The sequence below is a fragment of the Dendrobates tinctorius genome, unplaced genomic scaffold (assembly GCF_039654945.1).
Source record: "Dendrobates tinctorius isolate UK_male_01 unplaced genomic scaffold, ASM3965494v1 ptg000003l, whole genome shotgun sequence".
NCBI classification, from domain to species: Eukaryota; Metazoa; Chordata; class Amphibia; order Anura; family Dendrobatidae; genus Dendrobates; species Dendrobates tinctorius.
This window is the reverse complement of record NW_027361671.1, coordinates 85,734,786-85,758,682: the sequence shown is the minus strand read 5'-3', so window position 1 is coordinate 85,758,682 and position 23,897 is coordinate 85,734,786. Positions and strand designations below refer to the sequence as shown.

The window sequence follows — 23,897 nt, the reverse complement described above, 5'->3', positions numbered from 1 at the left end:
CTGTGAGCCTGGATGTTGCTGCCACCTCTGGTGCAGCAATGATAACGCAACCTGCTTTGCAGGGAACTGCTCTAGAGGCTAAGTCCTCGCGCCGTGCGACTGGGCATGCCCGCAACTTGTCCTCTCAGTGGAGAGCAGGGGTCACATGTGAAGGTCCTATGTCGGATCTGATTGGTCCTTCCTATAGTACTGGAAGGTCCCGGAAGCGCATGGCTATAAAAAGCCTGCATGGCGGCTCGGCCATGCGCTAGTGTAGCATATTATGCTGTGTGTGTATGGTGATGGATGCATGGACTGGTGTCTGACTTATTATGAAACCCCTTCCCTCGGATATTACGAATGGTGACAGTATGTTGGGTTAGTCAGCTCCAGATTGTGGCAGGCTACACGCCTCTGAGCCTTCCTCACCTACACTAGCGTCCGTCGGTGCCCGGCTCCTCCGGCATCGTCGCTTAGCGGCTTCAGTTACGGCCGCGCTGCAGTAGTAGCAGCTTTTGGTGTTCGCGGCTGCGACACCACACGCCGGCTGACCTGTGCAGCTAACAGGTTCAGCCTTTACGTCTAAGTTCATACTTTGGCGTCTCTGTGACTAAACAGAGTCCGCTCTCAGGCTCTCGGGTGACGTTAACCCGAGCGCTGTATCGCACTTCTAGCGTATCTGCCATTGTCCAGCAGCGGTCTTGTCATCTACCGCACGGTGGACCCCGGGCGGCGAACGCGCCTTCCATTATTTATATCTGGTGCGTTCCGCCGACCCTAACATTACACTAGCGCCAGGGTCTGGCTGGCAATGGCAGACGTGCAGCAGCTGCAGCGCTACATTCGGCAGCTGGAGAGCAGGTTGGCGGCTATTGAGAGCACCAACTCAGCTGCGAATGCTGCGCTAGCTGCTGCTCAGACAGTCGCTGAGGCTGTCTCACGTGCGCCCACACTTTTGCCCCTGCCGACAATGTCTCGCCTCCCGCTCCCCGATAAGTTTTCGGGTGATAGTGCCTCCTGTAGGGGATTCGTTAGTCAGTGCTCCATCCAGCTGGAGTTGCTGGCTGCACGGTTCCCTACGGAGCGGGCTAAGGTGGGATTTATTGTCTCTCTGTTGTCTGGCCGGGCATTACAGTGGGCCACGCCATTGTGGGAACGTGGTGATCCCGTGGTACAGGGGGCTGCTCAGTTCCTCGCGGCTCTGAAGCAAGTCTTCTTGGGACCACGGGTCACCCACGATACGGCTCTCCAACTGTTATCTTTAACACAAGGGTCACTTTCGGTTAGCCATCATGCTGTCCAGTTTCGGACACTGGCTTCCGAGTTAGAGTGGCCGGACAAAGTGTTGGTCCCGGTGTTTTGGAGAGGCCTGGCTGAGCACTTTAAAGATGCTCTAGCTACTAGGGAGATTCCCACCAGTTTGGAGGAGTTGATCGCCGTTTCCACCCGCATTGATCTCCGCTACACGGAGCGCGGGTTGGAACGAGCGCAATCCAAACGTAGGGTTAATTTGGCTCCCACCTTTACTGAGCCGCTGAAATTTCCCGCACAGGAGCACCTCTCCTCTGAGCCTATGGAGGTGTCTCGCACCGGCACTAAGTTGCGTCCGATGCGAACCTCTGTGCGCTGTTATCGGTGCCGACAGTTGGGCCACTCGGCTGGCACATGCCCTCAGCGGCCGAAAGGACGACCACGTTCAGTGGCCGTAGGTGGTGGTCAATCCAAGGTGGGACCCTTTTCACCCAAACCGGTGTTCCAGGGTACATTAGATAGTGGGTCCTCCTCCTGGGAGGCAGAGGTCACCCTGGATTCCGGGGCCGAGGGGAACTTTATGTCCTCGACTTTTGCCCAGAGACACGCTATCCCTCTGGTGATACTCCCCCAACCTCTGACCATCAGGGTGGTAAATGGGGCACCGTTACCATCTCAGGTGACCCATCAGACAGCCCCACTCGGACTCTCTATTTCACCCTCACATCGGGAGACTCTGTCCCTGCTAATTATGCCCAATGGCATCGATCAGGTGCTCCTCGGAGTTCCCTGGCTTCGTTGCCACTCCCCGCATATTGACTGGGCTTCAGGGAGGATACTGGGCTGGGGCAAGGACTGTGAGGGAAGGTGCCTGAGGGGCAGCGTTCAGGTGGCTTCCACAGAAGTGCCTGCGGATCTCTCCTCGCTCCCCAAACCCTACCACCATTACGCGGACGTCTTCTCTAAGAAGTCTGCGGAGACGCTCCCACCGCACCGTTCCTATGATTGCCCGATTGATCTCCTGCCAGGCACAGAGCCTCCCCGAGGCTGTGTTTACCCTTTATCACTCCCTGAGACGGAGGCTATGTCCCAGTATATCCGGGAGAACCTGGCTAGGGGTTTCATCAGAAAATCGGTGTCACCGGCTGGTGCCGGATTCTTCTTCGTACAGAAGAAGAACGGAGAGCTACGCCCCTGCATCGACTACCGAGGTCTCAATGCTATCACGGTTAAAAACAAATACCCCCTACCGTTGATCTCGGAGTTATTTGACAGGTTGCGGGGGGCCCGGATCTTTACTAAACTAGATCTGCGGGGTGCATACAACCTGATCCGCATTCGCGAAGGAGACGAATGGAAGACAGCTTTTAATACCAGGGATGGCCATTACGAATACCTGGTTATGCCCTTTGGCCTTTGTAATGCCCCAGCTGTCTTCCAAGATTTTGTCAACGACGTCTTCCGCGACATGCTCTCTACCTCGGTGGTGGTCTATCTGGATGATATACTCATCTTTTCGCCAGATTTGACCACCCACCGGAGAGACGTCTGCAGGGTCTTTGACCGTCTGCGGGCGAACTCGTTATTTGCCAAGCTGGAGAAGTGCCAGTTTGAGCAGGAGTCCTTGCCGTTCCTGGGCTATATCATCTCGGCCCAGGGGCTGGCCATGGATCCGGCCAAACTACAAGCGGTAATGGACTGGCAGGAACCCCATTCCCTCAAAGCGGTGCAGCGCTTTTTGGGGTTCGTGAACTACTACCGCCAGTTCATACCACACTTTTCCACACTGGTGGCTCCTTTGGTTGCTCTCACCAAGAAAGGAGCTAACCCCAATGCTTGGTCAGAACATGTCTCCAAGGCCTTCTCGGCTATAAAATCACATTTTGCTGTCGCTCCCATATTACATCGTCCCGATGTGGATAAGCCGTTTATCCTTGAGGTAGACGCTTCTTCCGTCGGTGCAGGAGCAGTCCTTTATCAAAAGGATGCTCAAGGTCGGAAGCACCCCTGCTTCTTCTATTCCAAGACCTTCTCACCGGCGGAGAAAAATTACTCCATCGGCGACAGGGAGCTGCTAGCCATGAAGTTGGCTTTCTCTGAATGGAGACATCTCCTGGAGGGAGCCCGGTTTCCCTTTCTGGTATATACGGACCATAAAAACCTGGTCTATCTACAGACGGCCCAACGCCTGAATTCCCGTCAGGCCAGGTGGTCGCTCTTCTTCTCACGATTCCGCTTCACCCTCCACTACCTCTCTGGAGAGAAGAACGTCCGTGCGGATGCTCTCTCACGTTCAGTGGTCTCAGCGGAGGAGGGAGAGGCTGAGCCTCGGTTAATTCTCCCGCCGGAGAGTTTTACGACCGTGGCTCCAGTTGCGCTCGAGTCGGTACCACCGGGCAAGACCTTGGTGCCTCCTCAGCTACGGCCGGAGGTCCTCGCCTGGGCACATGCCTCCAGAGTGGGTGGCCATTTTGGTAAAAAACGGACCGCCGAACTCCTGGCAAGGTCATATTGGTGGCCACATATGGCTCGAGATGTCAAGGAGTACGTGCAGGCATGTGTTTCGTGTGCTCGGAACAGACCCTCTAGACAGAGGCCGGCGGGGCTGTTGTTTCCCCTGCCAGTGGCGGATAGACCATGGGAGATGGTTGGCATGGACTTCATAGTTGGCCTGCCCAAGTCTGGTGGCAGTACGGTCATCTGGGTGGTCACCGACCATTTTTCCAAAATGGTGCATCTGGTGCCACTCGCACGCCTGCCTTCCGCTCGAGGTCTGGCCACCTTGTTCATTAAACACGTATTCCGTCTACATGGCATGCCGGACAAAATCGTGAGTGACCGTGGTCCCCAGTTTGCGTCTCGGTTTTGGAGGGAGCTCTGCAGTTTACTCAGCATCGAGCTAAATCTATCCTCCGCTTACCATCCCGAGACGAATGGCTTGGTCGAGAGAGCCAATCAGACCTTGGTCACCTATTTACGACATTTTGTCTCTGCCAGGCAGGATGACTGGGCATCCTTGCTACCTGGGGCAGAATTTGCCCTAAACAATGCGGTGGCTGATTCCACTGGTCAGACGCCCTTTCTCCTAAACTATGGCCAACATCCACGTGTCCCTGTCCCGATGCCAGTGTCCTCCACTGACTCCAGGGTGGCAGACTGGGCAGTGGAGGCCCGGGACATTTGGGATCGCACTCAGGATGCTATCCGGGCATCTAAAGAAAGGATGAGGGCGTCCGCCGACATGCATCGGCGGCCTGCGCCAAGCTTCTCCCCTGGCGACATGGTATGGCTCTCCACCCGAAACATTAAACTGCGGGTTGAGTCTCCCAAGTTCGCACCGCGATACATTGGACCATTCAAGGTCCTCGAGCGACTTAGCTCGGTGGTCTACCGCCTGGCTCTACCTCCACATTTGGCCATTTCGGACGTGTTCCATGTGTCCCTCCTCAAACCAGTTCACATGGTCCGGTTTTCTGAGTCATCTGCCGGGTCATCAGACTTATCGTCTGATGAGTTTGAGGTTAACACCATCGTGGGGCGCAGGTTTGTCCGTGGCAAAAAATTTTATTTGGTGGACTGGAAGGGTCATGGGCCCGAGGCTCGGACCTGGGAGCCGGTGGAAAATATTCACGCACCGCTCCTGATCGCGGCCTTTGAGCGCAGTGAGGCTCAGAGAGGGGGGGGCCTTGGGAGGGGGGGTAATGTTAGGCGTCGGATTCCTGGCACTGCACAGCGGGAATCCAGAGCCAGACATCCTGCGGTCTCCCATTCTCCTCCGACCGCTCAGACTCCTGCTCAGCAATCTCGGCGAACCAGGCATTCCCCGCAGACTCGTTCTGTGAGCCTGGATGTTGCTGCCACCTCTGGTGCAGCAATGATAACGCAACCTGCTTTGCAGGGAACTGCTCTAGAGGCTAAGTCCTCGCGCCGTGCGACTGGGCATGCCCGCAACTTGTCCTCTCAGTGGAGAGCAGGGGTCACATGTGAAGGTCCTATGTCGGATCTGATTGGTCCTTCCTATAGTACTGGAAGGTCCCGGAAGCGCATGGCTATAAAAAGCCTGCATGGCGGCTCGGCCATGCGCTAGTGCAGCATATTATGCTGTGTGTGTATGGTGATGGATGCATGGACTGGTGTCTGACTTATTATGAAACCCCTTCCCTCGGATATTACGAATGGTGACAGTATGTTGGGTTAGTCAGCTCCAGATTGTGGCAGGCTACACGCCACTGAGCCTTCCTCACCTACACTAGCGTCCGTCGGTGCCCGGCTCCTCCGGCATCGTCGCTTAGCGGCTTCAGTTACGGCCGCGCTGCAGTAGTAGCAGCTTTTGGTGTTCGCGGCTGCGACACCACACGCCGGCTGACCTGTGCAGCTAACAGGTTCAGCCTTTACGTCTAAGTTCATACTTTGGCGTCTCTGTGACTAAACAGAGTCCGCTCTCGGGTGACGTTAACCCGAGCGCTGTATCGCACTTCTAGCGTATCTGCCATTGTCCAGCAGCGGTCTTGTCATCTACCGCACGGTGGACCCCGGGCGGCGAACGCGCCTTCCATTATTTATATCTGGTGCGTTCCGCCGACCCTAACATTGAGTTAGACAAAGCGTGCGCAGATAGCATGCCTGAGTGCAAGGTTAGACAGAGGGTGTGCAGAGAGGCACGACAGGAACAAGGTAGGAGCTGAGCGTGTGCAAAGGAGTATGACAGGGCACAGAGCAGAGGCAGAACATGTGCAATGAAGCACGATAAGGCAGAGTACAGGAATGGAGCACAAGGCAGAGTTCAAGAACGGAGCACAAGGCAGAGGACCCGAACACAGCGCACAACCAGGCAAGGACCAAGCAGACGAAGCCAGGAAGCACAACAATAATCAGGCACCTCCCATAGGAAGAGCTAGCCTGATATAGGGAATGAGTGCTAGGACTTGTGGGTCGGGTCCTCCAAGACCATAGAAAGGGCAAGGCTGCAGCTAGAACTCAGAGCGCACATTCACACTAGCAACGCTGTGCAGCCATGAAACTAAGTACGAGAGGTGCGCGTGCTCACCCGACGGGATCCCCAGAGCGGCCGTGGCGCCGTAAGTGGTGACGTCGAGCGCAGGGTCCCGCCCTCAGGTGACAGGCGGCGTGACAGCAAAGGTGTTAGATTTGCTCTTCTTTGACCCTGACGAATATTAATATTATTTTTGTCGTGGTGGGATCAATTAGAACTTCTGCTATGGGGCCCCATGATTTCTATGTATGCCCCTGATTGAGACCCTACTATCTGGGGGACTGTCGCTGATGAAATATTGAATACACATATACAGAATAGGATCAGTTTTATGTAGAAATTTCTCTGTACAGCGTCACATGTGGTCCAATGAAATATGTGTAGAAAGAAATTAAATAAATTTAACCATTAAAAGATTCATCTAATTAGGACTCCATGCTGGAAAATTGTTTCTTGTAAGTCTCCTTATTACCACTAGCAGATTTGGATCTCTCCACTTATAAAGTATTTTGCTTACTACAGTGCACTTGAAACGGAGGCCAGGGTGGTAGTTGTGGCTGAGGGTGGCAGTACTGGCACACCGCCATATTAACACACTGTAGGCCATTCACTTGTAAGTCAGGGGCCATTCCACAGTGCCGGGGCTCCTTTTCTTTTAGCACCACACAATGACAGTCAGAGTCCAGGTTCCTCTTCAACAAAACAATTTTACTCAGCTCATCCAGTTTAGTCACAGAAACAGCACGATTATAATAATCTTTATGTAGCACTAACATATTCTGCAGCGCTTTACAGTTTGCAAACATTATCATCGCTGTCCCCAATGGGGCTCACAATCTAAATTCCCTGTCTTTGGAATGTGGGAGGAAACCCACACAAACACAAGGACAACATGCAAACTCCTTGCAGATTTTGCCCTTGGTGGGAATCGAACCTAGGATGCCTGCACAGCAAGGCTGCAGTGCTATCCACTGAGCCACCATGCTGCCTTATTTGCAGAATATCACCATTCAGTTTCCTGCACTGTCCCTCACTCCTCCAGAATTATCCGCCGGTCCCGCAGCTTTCTGGCTGGTCAGACTAACCCACTTCAGAAGTTCCCTGCCCACTTCCCTTCTGAAGATGAAGTTGAGAAATGGCTCTTCCATTCCTTACTAGGCCGTAGGCCTCGGACTTTAGGGCTGTTCCCACAAAGTTAGCTGCTACCATCTTTATGCTGCCCAGATATTCCTCCACCACGTGTGACTGTCAGCTCTTAGGCCCTGGACCGCTGGACTCCTCTACTTATATGTTTTACAACATATAAACATCAGTACAATGTAATACACACACTATATATGTGTGTATGTATATATATATATATATATATATATATATGTGTATATATATATATATATATATATATATATATATATATATATATATATATATAATATTACATGACATATGAAATACACCAGACCAGGGACATATGCAAGGAGTGCAGGAAATCACTGATTTCGTGATGCAACAGCGATCTCGCTGTGTGTGGCACGCATCAGCAGCCGGCTCCCCCCGCCGGGTATCGCTGATCGTGCAAGAATGTCCTGGGCCATTTTTGGATCGTTGGTCTCCCGCTGGCCAGCGCGCATCGCGTGGCAGCGGGAGACCAACGATCAGCGAGCTCCCAGCGCTGTAAGCAGACGCTGGGAGCTGGTATCCAAGGTAAATATCGGGTAACTAAGGGCGCGTGTCGCTTAGGCCTGTTTCATATTTCCGTATTTTGACGTCAGTCAAAATCCGCCAGTTTATGAAAAAAAACGGTTCCGCCCCTTTTTTTGGCGGATCCGCCTTTTTCCCCCATAGACTTGCATTAGTGGCGGATTTTGACTGACGGTCGTCCGTTGGATCCGTTTTTTGACGGATTTGTGAGAATTTTAGCGGTTCCTGGGCGGACGCAACGTACTCTGAAACGTTTTTTTGCCTTGACGGTCCGCTATTTTTAACTGTGCATGCCCAGAAGATTTGCTCCGGGAACCATTTTAACCCAGAAACTCCGTTCTGGAAGCGGCGAAAAGTCTCTCTCACTCTTTTTCCACGCCGCGGTGACTTTAAATTTACGGCACTTTGCATCTTCGGCGGATCCGTCCTAAAAAACGGTCTGCTGACATCCGTATGTCACAAAACGGAGACGGATCCGTTTTTTTACCTTTTGACGGATTTCAGCTGACCACCGACAACGGAAGTGTGAAACAGGCTTTAATTACACGCGCTGGGAGCTTTTCTCCAAGGTATGCAGCGGGTAACTAAGTGATGCGCGCACTTAGTTACCTGATATTTACCTTGGATACCAGCGCCCTCGCTGGTCCTGATCGCTGGTGAAATCTGCCTGTTTGACAGCTCACCAGCGATCATGTAGCGAGGCACCAGCGATCCTGGCAAGGTCGTATCGTTGTCGGGAACGCTGGTGCATCTTTATGTGTGACGGGACCCTTACACACTATTAAACAATTGTTCCTTTGCGTCTTCTTCATTAGTTTTTCTCAGCATTGGGTGGAAGAAAAGACAAAGATACCTGTTCTAAAGCCATAAAAGCCCTGATGAAAGGAATGGAAAAAGGAAAGTTCTCAAACCCCATGATGATTTCCCAGCTGATGCCTGTGTTGTTCCAGAAATCATATCTGGATGTGGCTAATGTGGATTGTGACAGCATCATAAGTAAGTGACCACGTGCTTGATATGACTGACAACTGTAAAAAGGATATTGTTTGATGTTTTCAAACATAAAGGGATTTTTTGTTACAGTAAAAATGTTGAAAAAAAACAAAATACAAAATACTATTGCCTGTGTTAATTAGTGCCTGCCAACCATTAACAAGCCCTGCTTGTTTACATCCTAATGCAGCAGGGACAGGGCATGACAATAGTTACAGGCTGCACTAAGTATCCACACCACCACCTCCCGAACCCTTCCCTCTCTGCCCTCATTTCTTCCTGGTCTATCATATTTTTCTTTTTTTGTATCAAAATGATACAAATAATGTGTAATATGCTCTTTTTTTATTCTATCCCACCCTTTCATCCAAGTAGAATTCTCTATTCTCCTTGTTAGGTGTTTGTTCTTTCTCCTCCCAGCTGGAACTGCCACTTTAGCAATGATTACTGTTCTGTAACAGATCTACATGCACAGTCTGCTCTGTAACACCAAACCCAACTCAACACGGTCAGATCTGCTACACCAGGCACAAACACACTCAGATCTGGTACACCAGGCACAACACAGTCAGATCTGGTACACCAGGCACAACACAGTCAGATCTGGTACACCAGGCACAACACAGTCAGATCTGGTACACCAGGCACAACACAGTCAGATCTGGTACACCAGGCACAACACAGTCAGATCTGGTACACCAGGCACAACACAGTCAGATCTGGTACGCCAGGCACAACACAGTCAGATCTGGTACGCCAGGCACAACACAGTCAGATCTGCTACGCCAGGCACACCACTGTCAGATCTGCTGCGCCAGGCACAACACTGTCAGATCTGCTACGCCAGGCACAACACTGTCAGATCTGCTACACCAGGCACAACACTGTCAGATCTACAAATGGTAATAGTAATAGGTTATTTGACTCCCCCTTCACTGATGGTCATTTTCCCGTCTCCCATGACGGCACACATGAGAGAGGGGATCCGCCCAGTCAGGACAGGAACCCTACTGAAGATAAAAGGGCGTTACCTCTCCCTCGCTTCAGTTGGGTTTCCTGTCCTGACAGGGACCCGTGTGCTGAAGACAGCGGTCACATGTACCTGCCCCTCTCCCATGCCGGCGTTGAAGATCAGGCTGGTTTCCTGAGCGCTGCGCGTCGGGAGGGGGAAGCGCCGTCCGCGGGTCCCCAGGGGGCTCAGCGTCCGAGCAGGCGCAGAAGCAGCACGGCTGGGGTCCTGGGGCTCTGCCGTGGCTGCCGCGCCGCCCTCTCCCCCTCTGCCAGGTCCAGAAGCGGCGCAGGAGCGTCAGGAGGCGGCCGCTTCCGGGTCGCTCCCCTCTGACGTCACGCGCAGGGCACGCTGGGAAGGGGCGTGCCCGCGTGACGTCGAGAGGCGGCGCCGACGATCCAAGATGGCAACGCCGATAGAGAACAACGCCGGCTGGCGAAAGGAGATCCCGGCGGCATGGCGGGGGGGAGGGGCTGTGGGGTAACCGGAGGAGGCGGAGAGTGCAGTGGATCCCCCTTACATAAGGGGGATGACCACAGAAGACGCACTCATGCCCAAGGCTTCAGGATGGAAGTGGGGCAAGACGAGCAGCGTCAGCAGCAGCGACAGCAGAGTCAGCAGCAAGACCTCTCGCCAGATGCCAGGCCGAGCCGCCAGCATACCAGGAGCAGTCGCTCGAGTGGTGGGAGCGGCAGTCGTAAACGCGACCGGCATGACTCTGAGACGTCCAGGAGGAACGTCACGAGTGCATCTGAGGAGTCTCCGAGATCGGTACCCCTGATTGACAGCGGTGGTGAGTGATCTTTGTGAATGTCACCCTTATGGTAACGGGGTTCCTTTTTCTCTGTTTGATCACTAGGGGTCGAGGAAGGCCAGCAGCAAAACCAAAAATAGAGAATGCGTCCTATGTAAAAACCCGCTGGCAGATCAGTGGCAGAAAGACCTCTGCGCTGACTGTATAAACAAAACTATACAGGAGGAGACCCCTGATTTGGTGGCTAGCCTTAAAGAGTTAATACAACAGGAGGTGAAAGGCTCCTTAAAGGCAGCCCTTAAAAAGAAAGAGAAAAGAAACCGTAGAAGGAGCTCCGATTCAGAGGCCTCGCCAAGGCAGAAGGGGCGGGATAGACCCTTGTCCCCCTCCACCTCCTCTTCCTCTACCCAGTCCCCAGAATCCTCCTCGGACAGCGATATAGGCGGCCGTCCATGTTTTCCAGCGGAGGACGTGGAAAAGCTGGTCAAAGCTATTAGGGCTACAATGGGCCTTAAAGAGGAAAAAGCTCCCAAATCATTAGAGGATGTAATGTTTGGAGGACTGGAGGAAAAACGAAAACGTACCTTCCCTGTAAATGATAAAATAAAAGCACTAATTGACAGGGAATGGAAAAAAACGGAGAGGTCAGGGGGCTTACCTTCCACATCAGAAAGGAGGTACCCTTTTGAGCAGAAGGATTCAGAAACCTGGGAGACAGTCCCTAAAATTGATGGGGCCGTAGCCAGATCCTCAAAAAAGGTATCCCTACCATTAGAGGATTCCGGCGTGTTGAAAGACCCGCTTGATAAAAAAGCAGACTGTTTCCTAAAACACATCTGGGAAGCTTCAGCAGGTGGATTGAAGCCAGCGATAGCTGGTACCTGTACTGCTCGTGCCCTCATGGTCTGGCTGCAACAAATAGAGGACCAGATCAAGGATAGAGTTCCTAGGGACGAAATTTTGTCTAATTTGACACTGGTGCACGGAGCAGCGGCTTTCCTAGCGGATTCCTCTGCAGACTCTGCAAGGTTGACAGCTAGAGCAGCAAGTCTGTCAAATGCGGCAAGACGAGCCCTGTGGCTTAAAGGGTGTCCCGGAGATTTACCATCGAAGCATAGGTTATGTTCCATTCCATGCGATGGCCAATTCCTCTTCGGGAAAAAACTAGAAGTGATTTTGGAACATGCGGGGGATAGGAAGAAGAGCTTTCCCCGATCTCCGGGAGAACCCAAAAAGCAGCCCTTTCGGAGGAGGAGATTTAACAGGGGTCGTCCCCCGGGAGATAGAAAAAGCTGGGACTTTAAAGGAAGAAGAGCATCGGGCTATATGTTTAAAGGGCCCTCCACTTCCTCCAAAAAATCTCCCCAATGACGTTGGGCCGGAGGTAGGGGGAAGGCTTTCTCTCTTCCTTTCCACCTGGGCAAATATCTCACCCAGTACATGGGTCCTAAATATATTCAATGACGGCTTAAAAATAAAATTCATCCGTCCGCCCAGGCATACCTTCATAATAACACCCAGAAGGAAAGCCCAAGAGCAACAACTGGCCCTGGAGACGGAAGTCTTGGGACTAGTGAAAAAACAAGTCCTACAGGAAGTCCCAGTGCAAGAAGAAAGAAGGGGGTTCTACTCCTCCCTCTTCTTAATACAAAAACCAGACGTCTCTTGGAGAACCATTGTCAACCTGAGGAGACTCAATCAGTGGGTAGACAATTGCTCCTTCAAAATGGAGTCAATCAACACGGCCACAAAGATCCTGTTCCAGCATTGCCTCATGGCAGTGATAGACTTAAAAGATGCCTACTATCATATCCCAATTCATCGGGAATATCAAAAATATTTGAGAGTAGCGCTCCATGTCCAGGGGCAGGTGAAACACTACCAATACGCAGCCCTTCCGTTTGGCCTGTCTACAGCCCCCAGAGTATTCACCAATGTGATGGCCGAAGTAATGTCTTTTCTGCGTTCCAGGGACATAGTGATCGTCCCATACCTAGATGACTTTCTGGTAATAGGGAGGTCGGATTCCCACTGCACACATCAAGTGAAGGAAGTGATAGGAATTCTAGTAGGACTAGGATGGATAGTAAACATCCCCAAATCAAGGATAACCCCAGTAAAAGAGCAATCCTTCCTAGGGTTGATATTGGACTCCGAGCAACAACGCTGCCTCCTACCAGAGAGCAAAGTGACCAAGATAAGAGGCCTAGCTTGCACAGCAATACAAAGACCAAATATGACACTGAGGAACGCAATGTCCCTTTTAGGCTCACTGACATCATGCATACCCGCAGTAGCATGGGCGCAGTACCACGTAAGGCAACTACAGTGGGAAGTTTTGTCAGCACAGAAACAATTAAAAGGGCATTTAGAAGGCAAACTATGTCTCTCAGTGGCTGTAAGAGATTCCCTGCTCTGGTGGACTGTAGAAAAGAATCTAACAGCTGGTGTCCCGTGGCAAAAAACCAGTCGAGGACATCATTACAACAGACGCGAGTGCCACAGGATGGGGAGCACACCTGAGATCCCACTCAATACAGGGGACCTGGTCCTCGCTAGAAAGGGATCACGGTTCAAATGTAAAAGAACTATGGGCAGTGGAAAAAGCCGTGAAACATTTCCTTCCCTTACTTCGGGGCCGCCACACCCGGGTCATGACGGACAATCAAGCAGTAGTAGCCTACATCAATCACCAGGGGGGAACGAGATCTCGGGGCCTCATGCAAATATCAGATCTACTCTTCCAGCTAGCAGAACAACATCTGTTATCCATCACAGCACTGCATATAAAGGGGGCAGAAAATATACAGGCAGACTTCCTGAGTCACAGGCACCTAAAACAAGAGGAATGGTCCCTAAACTCCCAAGTCTTCCAACAAATAGTTCATGCCTGGGGCAAACCAGAAATAGACCTGTTCGCTACCGCACAGAACCGGAAGGTCAGGAAGGCTCACTAAACCCAAGGGAAAACCCCTTCGCAGTAGATGCCCTACAAATACCCTGGAAGTTCATCCTGGCCTATGCATTTCCCCCGATAACAATGATCCCAGTAGTGGTCAGGAAAATCAGGGAGGATCGAGCGAGAATAATTCTTATAGCTCCATTTTGGCCGAGAAGGCCTTGGTTCTCCCTTCTGAGGCTCATGTCAGTGACAGATCCATGGATACTACCGGAGATTCCAGACCTGCTTTCCCAGGGACCAGTGGTCCACTCTCAGGTGAAGGGCTTCCATCTAGCAGCCTGGAATTTGAGAGGGCGCTACTAAGTCGGCAGGGATTCTCTCCAGGGTTAGTCTCCACCCTGTTGAAAAGTAGGAAACCTATAACATCCCAAATCTGCGGTAGAACGTGGAAAAAGTTCCTAGACTTCCTGGGGGAACCCTTGGGGGATGTAGCGCCAGTGGGACCTATCCTAGAGTTCTTACAGTCGGGGCTACAACTGGGGTTAGCCACTAATACACTCAAAGTTCAAGTCTCAGCTTTGGGGGCCCTATATAACTACAACTTAGCAGCCAATAGGTGGGTGTCCTGATTCATAAAGTCCTGTGGCAGGTCAAGGTCGGTCATTATCCCAAAGATACCACCCTGGGACCTCAACCTAGTCTTAGAGGCCTTAACCAAAGACCCCTTTGAACCACTACTAGAGCTGTCACCAAAGCTACTTACACTTAAAACTGTCTTACTGGTAGCCTTAACATCAGCCCGAAGAGTCAGCGACCTTCAAGCTCTGTCTATATGTCCTCCATATATACAGATATTGGAGGACGGAGTGGTTCTAAGACCAGACCCGGCCTATCTCCCCAAGGTAGTCCAAAAGTTTCATAGGACTCAGGAGATCTCCTTGCCATCGTTCTGTTACAATCCTAGAAACCCTGGGGAGCAAAAGTTCCATACATTAGATGTAAGAAGAGCCATATTACAATATATGTCAGTAACTAGTCAGTGGAGGAAAGATCAGTCCCTTTTTGTAGCCTTTCAGGGTAGTAGAAAAGGGCACGGGGTAGCTAAGAGTACCATTGCCAGATGGATCAGGGAGGCCATTATGTTATCCTACTCCGCAAGTGGCGCTCCGGTTCCAGAAGGCATCAAGGCTCACTCCACCGTGGAGCCGTGGCTACCTCCTGGGCAGAAAAGGCTGAGGTATCAATTGAACAAATTTGTAAAGCCGCTACTTGGTCCTCACCTTCGACCTTTTTTAAGCACTACCGACTTGATCTGTGTTCCTCTACTGACCTAACCTTTGGTAGAAGGGTGCTGCAAGCGGTGGTCCATCCCTAAGGTGTCTTATTCTACAAAAGTCTCTCATGTGTGCCGTCATGGGAGACGGGAAAACACCAAGGTTACTTACCGGTAGCCGGTTTTTCCGGAGCCTGTGACGGCACCTGTATATTCCCCCCCCCCCCTTTTCACTCCTTTGGTGTGCACTATAGTTTGGGTGTTTTTTTAGTTAGATATAATGTGGTGATAGTTTTACCATGTGTACTAATCCGGGGGGCCTCTCATGCTCTGTAAACCAACTGAAGCGAGGGAGAGGTACCGCCCTTTTATCTTCAGTAGGGTTCCTGTCCTGACTGGGCGGATCCCCTCTCTCATGTGTGCCGTCATGGGCTCCGGAAAAACCGGCTACCGGTAAGTAACCTTGGTGTTTTTCTCATATATGGGGTTACTTTCATTTACTATTACCATTTGTCTAAATGCAATGTGAATTACTCGCTTCCTTACAGCTGCTTGGATTTGTTCCTCATATGCAAAAAGGGTACAACTATCTATTTCTATTATATATACAGTGAGTTACTGATATACTAGGTATATATACCTTTATTACTCAGGCTAACCACTAGGGTATTATCGCAATATATTGGATGACTCAAAGCACTAGGCACTTTTTATTTGCACTGATAACCTGATTACCTCAGTTACCATTTCGTGCTATATTGTTTCCAGTCATAATTATGTTCCAATTATACTTATTACCTGGTGACACCTTTTAGAATTGTATAGGTCCTATTTCTGATATATAAATTTCCATTATTTGTGGTCTACTCATGATCTGGGCTGTCTCCTAGGTGAGGCACTCTGCTGTATTAAAATTCATGCATTTAGTTTTAAATTATTAATAGTTAATTTTTATTCAAATGGATCTCTTCATTTCCCCATGTTTATATTTTTTTCACTGGGGTTAGTTGATATTAACAGACACAACACAGTCAGATCTGCTACAAAACATAGCACAGTCAGCCCTGATACACCACAACAAACACAGCATAACACAGTCAGCTCTGCTACACCAGACCCAACACAACAGTCATTTCTGCTAGACGAGACCAAATACATCACAGTCCCCTCTGCTACACCAGATCCAACACAACACAGTATGCTCTGCTAATCCAGACCCAACAAACTCATCTCTGTACACCAGACACACCACAACACAACACGGTAAGCTCTGCTACAACGGACCCAATATAACATAGTGAGCTTTGCTACACCAGACCCAACACAAAGCAGTCAGCTTTACTACACCAGCCACAACACAGTCAGCTCTAACCAGACACTATACATACTTATCTCACATTTGCTATAGGCGGATTCACTATTTTACTATATGAAAACCTCAAAAAGAGGAAAAAATCCTCCAAAAAATTCAGATACAAACCAGACAGGCCTAAATGCATCTGCACTAATACAGGGTGCAGCGGACCCAAGTAAAATGGCAGCTGCACAGGTGCATAAATACCAAATGAAACCGCCAGCCTACAATCAGGGATTGGCCGTGTGGTACACCAGTGCAGAAGAAATAATCCGCATGTGGCAGTGTTCACACAGGGAATGCAGGGCTTCTGGCTCACAACCTCTTAGTAACACCATATAGGGGGCTGCCCAGTGCTAACTAGAATGCATCCCGTGTGAACAGAGGCCACAAGTTTGCAGAACCATTTGGGCCCAACTGCACCCTGAAAGAAATATAAAAAGTGCCCAAAAAACATATCAATATGTGTAAGGTCCGCTGCACCCTGTATTAGGGCAGATGCATTTAGGCCTGTCTGGTTTGTATTTTAATATATGGTAGCGGTGTGGCGGTATTGATTGACGCATTGAGCCGTCCTCCCATCTCCTGTTTCATCCATCACTCTGCACGTACAGAAGAAGCAGATACTGCTTGTTCTTTGCATGTGATGTAGACATTGATTGTAAGCTGGAGACCCATGTGATGTGGTGTATTCATAGCCAGATCATGGCACAGTGTTTAGGTCACATAGGAGCACCCCAGAAGACCAAGACGGAGACACTTACGTAAACATAAGTACATTACAATGGTGAAGAGGGGGATGGGGAGGAAAAATGGAGAGGAGAATTATGAAACTTCTGACAACTCCTTTATGGATCAAAAGTTAGCAAAACCCTCTAACTTCAGTGGAATTAGCCAACTATAATGTATGGGGGGTCTCCCAACTCATATTTTGAAAGATGATGTTGGGGGAAATGAGGATAATGCGCTGGGATCCAGGTAATGTGCTCATGGCGGTTCACATTGTTTATTTAGCCGATTAGCAAATTTCATGCAGGGCACATTATTCCTCCTTCGTTACGCCCACATGGTATATCTCTGGAGGAGAATCTTGTAGTGGTTGGAGGCATTGTTAAGGGAGTTTAATGTGCTCAATGTCCTGGCATGAATCCCCATGTGGTTTCATTATGCCTGGATCACACTTCCGTTTTTTCAAATCCGTCACAATCCATCGTCTTCCGTTAAACGGAGGATCCGTTTTTTTGTCCCATAGACTTCCATTAGCGGCTACCGCGGATCCGTCAAAAAAACGGATCCGTTTGCATCCATTTGCGGCAAAATGGAAATGGATCCATTTTTTCACACTTTGGTGGATGCATGCGGATGCAAAAAACGGATGTGTGAAACAGGCCTTAGGCTATTGTGGTTACTAAGTAATGTGCACCCTCGGGTATGTCAAAAGGGGTAGGATTACAACCGTTGTTAGATTTAGTAGTAGCTGAACGTCATGTCACTTACCATGCAGCAACATATGTAAATTGTGAGGAGTCAGTCTGTCACTGTTCTTTGTTCCTGTACTCTGTTATATATTTATGCAAATATTTTTATGGATAATTAATAAAATTGGTATTTTTAATATTAATGGTTGATGCTCATATGTTTTGTGGCTCTGATTTAGCTACTAGATGGTGGACAGAAGTTGAATTTCAAGCCTGATTCTTCCATTCTCAGGAGAGATATATGCAGCTTCCAGATGTGTTTGACAGCAGCTTGGTTCCCGATCCTCATTGAAAACATATGCATGCTCAATCAAACTGAGCATGCCTATGTATGGGGATCGTTGGAAGAAATAGTCATCTTGTGAATAAGTGCGCAACCAACAGCTATTGAAGGTGCATGGACACCTTCAAAAAGCCATTTTCTGAAGTCAGATGATAGTAACCAATGTTACTTATTTTCTTATTTAGACGATCCCTTGTTAATCCCCATGTCACCCACTGATGATGTCGTCCTTGGTAATGAATTTATCCACGTCCGGTTGATGGTAGAAGGCCAGAATTTTAATGAGCTGATTAAAGTCCCATCACGTTCCTCACTTCTAGATATTCTGAAGACTGCGCAAGATCAACATTCTGAGTTTTCGTAAGTTCCGGTGAATAGTAACACTGAGTTACTTTGGTGTAGACTCTATTGTCATCTCATAGGTATGTGGTACAATATAGTAGGGTTCACACAGGACATACATTAAAGAAAAATGTCACAGAAAAATAAGCGGCCTTACCAACGCAAGGTCAGATTACCAATGCAAAATGCACACCTGTGTGACTGGGGCACTAAGAAAGCCTTGTATGTGTGCATATACTAGACAGCCACCCCCTCCATGAATTGGTAGGTTTGGGAGTGGTTGCTTCATCGGTATTTTGTACCTGTGCTGCCCCCGCCTTTATCATGGGGGTCCTTTGCATCCTGCTTGTGCATTGGTATTCTGACCTGGTGTTGCCAAGGCTGTTTCTTTTTCTGTGAGATTTTTTCTTACAACGTAGAGAAATATACAAGGTTAGGAACGACTGCGAAGGCCACCAGGAAGACGGTAAAAGGAAATTTATGATACATATTGATACAGTGTGAAGTTGATAATGTTGACCAATTCATTAATTTGCAACTTTTGCATACAACCCTGCAGCAGGCCCTTGAGGGACAATTAAATGGGGCCAACGCTATGTCAATCATTAATCAATGTAAACATGAGGAGTGTCTGATATTCACTGTCTGGGTACAGACCATGAAGTCCAGGTTTGCTTCAGGTCTCCTGACCCCAACTTAGGCTAGTTTCACACTAGCGTATGGCTGAGGTGTGGAGGCCTGTAAACTTCCTCCGTGAAGCTCCGCCCACGGCCGCACCTCCTTCCGTCAGCTCTGCCTACCTCAGCATGTGGCGTGCGCACCCTATCTTTAGCATTGGGTACGCAGGCCGTGCCGATGTATGCAGATGCCTCCGCATGCGTTGTTTTGATGGTGCGGCAACCTGCACCGAACGCAAAGTGTTGCATGTCGCCGCACCGTCTAAACGACGTGTGCGGAGGCGTCCACATACATTGGCACGGCCTGCGTACCCAATGCTAAAGATAGGGTGTGCACGCCACATGCTGAGGTAGGCGGAGCTGATGGGAGGTGTGTCCGTGGGCGGAGCTTCACAGAGGAAGTCTGCAGGCTTCCACACCTTGGCCATACACTAGTGCGAAACTAGCATTATCCACATAGGCATGTATATGACTGCTGAGTTTTGGTCAGGAAATCTGTGGCCGGTCTGTAAATCGAAGTCCATACTCTGACCGTAAATGTCGGACATGTGAAAACCTAATACTGTGTGAAATTCAGAATGCAAATTTTTCTCCATAAGAGCCCTTAGACAGTGTATGTATTTGGACTACTTCCTCAGTACTTGGCCTCTGCCATGCTGCTTCTGATAATAAAAATGAATTAACAGTTAGCAGAAAATGGTCCAGGCTTTTTCCGCAGTCCATATTGGCCATTTTATTAAGAAATCCAGCAGTTCGTTTCCCTGTTGTGTTTTAGATGTTTAGCTCCTCTCCCACCACTTGTAACAATCATTCCAAATGTTTCCTCTTAGATTTGAAACCAAAAACACATTGTATGGCCCATTCCTAACCACAGTGAATAACGTGGCAGGTTACTGGCAGCTTCTGAAGGAGCCAAATATTTCCTTGTTAGAAGGTGAGTTTCCTGATGATTGCATTGTTGAATCGAATTGATAATCATATTCACTTACACATTAATAAAAGTGCTTTATATTACAAAAATAAATCTTAGAAAATATGAAATACTTCCTGGTAATTTAGACTCCTTACAAACAAATGACACAAACAGTAGGTGTTCGACTTCTGAGGGATAAGAATCTGAAGTCTGACCACATGAGAATTTTTTGTATGTATAGTTCTCGGCATTGGGATCTATGGGGCAGATAACGAAAACCACATAAATTCAGTAGTTTTGCATGCCCAATAGTATCCACTCTATACATTGCCCATAGAGCAAATTTATGTTCCACTATTGAGGACATTATAGGACTCATGGGTGGCCTGGTGGAAGATTTGGGATTATGATTCCGTATTAGCATCTTCATTATTACAATAAGGCCTCATTCAGAGGTCAGTTTTTCACATACGACTATTATCCGTTTTTCATGTACAGCACTTGTCCCTATGACAGCCTATGGAGCTATTCACATGTCCGTGAGTCTTTGCAGATAGTGGTCCATTCAAAAAAGCAGACGTTTGAAATTGATTCAGGTGTCAGATAAAACTCTGCAATGAAAGTCTATGGGTCCATGTAAAAATCAGACAGCACTCAGATGCCATCCATGTGCTGTCCATTTTTCACTGACTTGGGCTACGGTCACACAATCAGTATTTGGTGAGTTTTTTACCTCAGTATTTGTAATCCAAAACCAGGAGTGGAACAATCAGAGGAAAAGTATAATAGAAACACGTCACCACTTCTGTATTTATCACCCTCTCCTGGTATTGGCTTACAAATACTGATGTAAAATAGTGACCAAATACTGAATGTGTCACCGTAGCCTTATAGGTGAAACTGGAGAAACTTTTTTCTCATCAGTGAAAAACTGATGAAACTCTGATGACACTCTGATGAAAATCACTCGTGATACTTGGTCCGTTTTTTCTCGTACATCTGATTTCTGACATCTGACTGAGGTCTCTTCCTGATGTTCATTTTTCATGGATAGAAGAGGAACCAATTATAGTCTATGCGGTTGTTCACATGGGTACATTCACATAAACGTGGTATCAGTCCAAGTGCTGCCCAGGTGGAAAATGGACCCCAAATGAACAGTACACCGACCATTGTTAATCGATACGTTAGTTCAATGGACGACGGAAAAAAAAAAATCGCTATATGTTCTAGTGTCATACATTTTTTGGATGAGGCCTTTGATTCTTACAAACTGTGTTGTTTTTTTAGGTATTGCTGATTACAGGCCAGAGGACGGCGAGACAATCATCCTGCGACTCTGAAGCTTCAGAACCATAAAGTTCTAAAATTGAAGACCACAAGAAAAACCTGATTTATTATTTTTCTCTAGAGTCCTCACGTATTCGAATTTTTTTGTTCTATATGTGTTAAATGATTTCACTAAATAACCCTAAAATCAATAACCCTAAACTCATATTTTTGGGAATACATATGAAATGAAGGTTCACGTTGGTGAGCTGTTCTTCACAGATACAATACTCAGGGTCTTCTAGGCTTTATAAAAACAGAATTTTTGTGAATTTGAACCATTTTGAATAGCTGTAAGATGTTTGGAGGGCATAATAATGGATTTTTTGAATATACTGTTGAACATGATACACACAGAAGCACAAAATCATAACTGCAGCCTTACAATGCAATGAACACTGATGGATTTTAAGTTGCCTTTATTAAGAAAATCTTTCTACAGCACATTTACCTGGTTAGTGCCAAACTGAAGATGGTGAATGCATTTCCGTTATAGCTCATAAGTCGGAATCTTTTTTACTTTCACGTACCAGTGTCTCTGATTGTATGACAGCATTGCACAATCCAACTTCTGTACAGGGCTGATCTTACGCTGCATGCTTTCTGTGCGTTACCTCCCACCATATAATGTACTGTCATGTAATGCACTAAAAGCTATACATAAGTGTCTAGCTATACTCATCACCCAGCATGCTGTCCAGATAGCAGTGCCATGAGTTTCCTCACGTTAGTTTTATCTATACGACTGTAATTAACGTAACAAGATACTTACAACTAATTTTAAATAAATAATATGTTTGGAAAATACTGTAACACGTCAGAAATTCATCCCTTCTATGTTGTGACTGTGATCTCTGAAACATGTAAGGAACTTGGCGCTCAGAATTGCAATGCAGGATGCAGCAGGCCCTCCATTCGTGGAGAGGGTGGTTGCCTAGTATTAATAATGGACATGAATAAGACGTGTATAGAGCGCCAGTCACACGTGTGTAGTGCACACTGTCTGGCTTTATAACCTATTAGTTACGCCCATACTACTAGATAAGGCGGGCTGCTCAGTACTATGTATAGTAAGTGCACGCCACAAGGACAGACATCCCAATTGCCCCATCCAACACTGTAGGGCCCAGCTGCAGCCTGCACAAAAGAATAAAAATATATAAAACATGCATGAGTAAGAGTTTAAACAGGTTTTGTATAAAGGGGCGTATACTTTGGATCATTTTTATATGAACTACTAATTTATCAGGCCTGAAGGTTTTATTTCAAAATCGACTAATATTTGAAACTGTTCATAATTCCCTTCACCTTGACTAAAGCCCCAGTCCCAGTTGACAAAAACTACCCCAAAGCATAATGCCGCCACCCTGCTTCACTTTGGATATGGTGTTCTATTAGTGATGTCCAGTGTTTGCTTTGAGCTAAACATACTTTTTGGCACTATAGCCAAAAACTTCAACATCGGCCTCCTCATACCAATATATGCTTTCTTATATACTTTTGGCAGACATTATATAAGTTTTCGCAAGCCGGGCTTGGATATTTTTGTTTGTAAGAAAAGTCTTCTGTTTTTCCACCCTACCCCACAGGCCAGAAATATAAAGAATACAGGAGATTATTGTCACATGCAATCTTGGACCAATATTCTTCTTGGGTTTTTTTTTTTATCAGTTTTTGAGGGATGTTCAGTTCTAGGTAATGTCACTGTTGTGTCAAATTTACGCCACTTCTTGATGTCTGTCTTCACAGCGTTCCATGGTATATCTAATATGTTGTAAAAAATTTTTTTACCCCTCTCTTGACTTATATACTCGTGTATAAGCCGACCCCCTAATTTTGTCACAAAAAACTGGGAAAACTTATTGACTCGCGTATAAGCCTAGGGTGCACAGTGAGTGGCACCAGTTTTGTTGCACAGTGAGTGGCCCCAGATAATGCTGCACAGTGAGTGGCCCCAGTTATTGAAGACAGTGTGTGGCCCCAGATAATGCTGCGCAGTGAGTGGCCCCAGATAATGCTGCGCAGTGAGTGGCCCCAGATAATGCTGCGCAGTGAGTGGCCCCAGATAATGCTGCGCAGTGAGTGGCCCCTGATAATGCTGCGCAGTGTGTGGCCCCTGATAATGCTGCGCAGTGTGTGGCCCCAGATAATGAGGACAGTGAATGGTCCCAGATAATGCTGCACAGTGTGTGGCCCCTGATAATGCTGCACAGTGTGTGGCCCCATATAATGCTGCGCAGTGTGTGGCCCCATATAATGCTGCACAGTGTGTGGCCCCAGATAATGACAGTGAGTGGTCCCAGATAATGCTGCACAGTGAGTGGTCCCAGATAATGAGGACAGTGAGTGGTCCCAGATAATGCTGCACAGTGAGTGGCTCCAGATAATGCTTCACAGTGAGTGGCCCCAGATAATGCTGCACAGTGAGTGGCCCCAGATAATGCTGCACAGTGTGTGGCCCCAGATAATGCTGCACAGTGTGTGGCCCCAGATAATGCTGCACAGTGAGTGGCTCCAGATAATGCTGCACAGTGAGTGGCCCCAGTTTTGCTGCCCCATCATGTTGCTGCTGCCGCTGCCTCCGTTACAAAAAAAACTATACTCACCTCCTGCTGCTCATCAGCGTTGCCGGCTCTGGAACGGGGACGGGTGAATATGGCTCCCCC

General features: G+C 48.3%; 1 protein-coding gene across 2 annotated transcripts in view; it reads left to right on the top strand.

Moving 5' to 3' along the window:
- TCN2 (transcobalamin 2) overlaps positions 1 to 22,038 on the top strand; it is a 65,596-nt gene extending 43,558 nt beyond the window's left edge. For both annotated transcript variants that reach the window (XM_073558320.1, XM_073558329.1), the window contains 4 exons: positions 8,740 to 8,920; positions 18,156 to 18,330; positions 19,820 to 19,923; positions 21,193 to 22,038. In XM_073558320.1, coding sequence (XP_073414421.1) covers positions 8,740 to 8,920; positions 18,156 to 18,330; positions 19,820 to 19,923; positions 21,193 to 21,245 — 513 coding nt within the window. In that variant the 3' untranslated portion in view covers positions 21,246 to 22,038. The remainder of the gene's footprint in view (positions 1 to 8,739; positions 8,921 to 18,155; positions 18,331 to 19,819; positions 19,924 to 21,192) is intronic.
- The last annotated feature ends 1,859 nt before the right edge of the window (positions 22,039 to 23,897 follow it).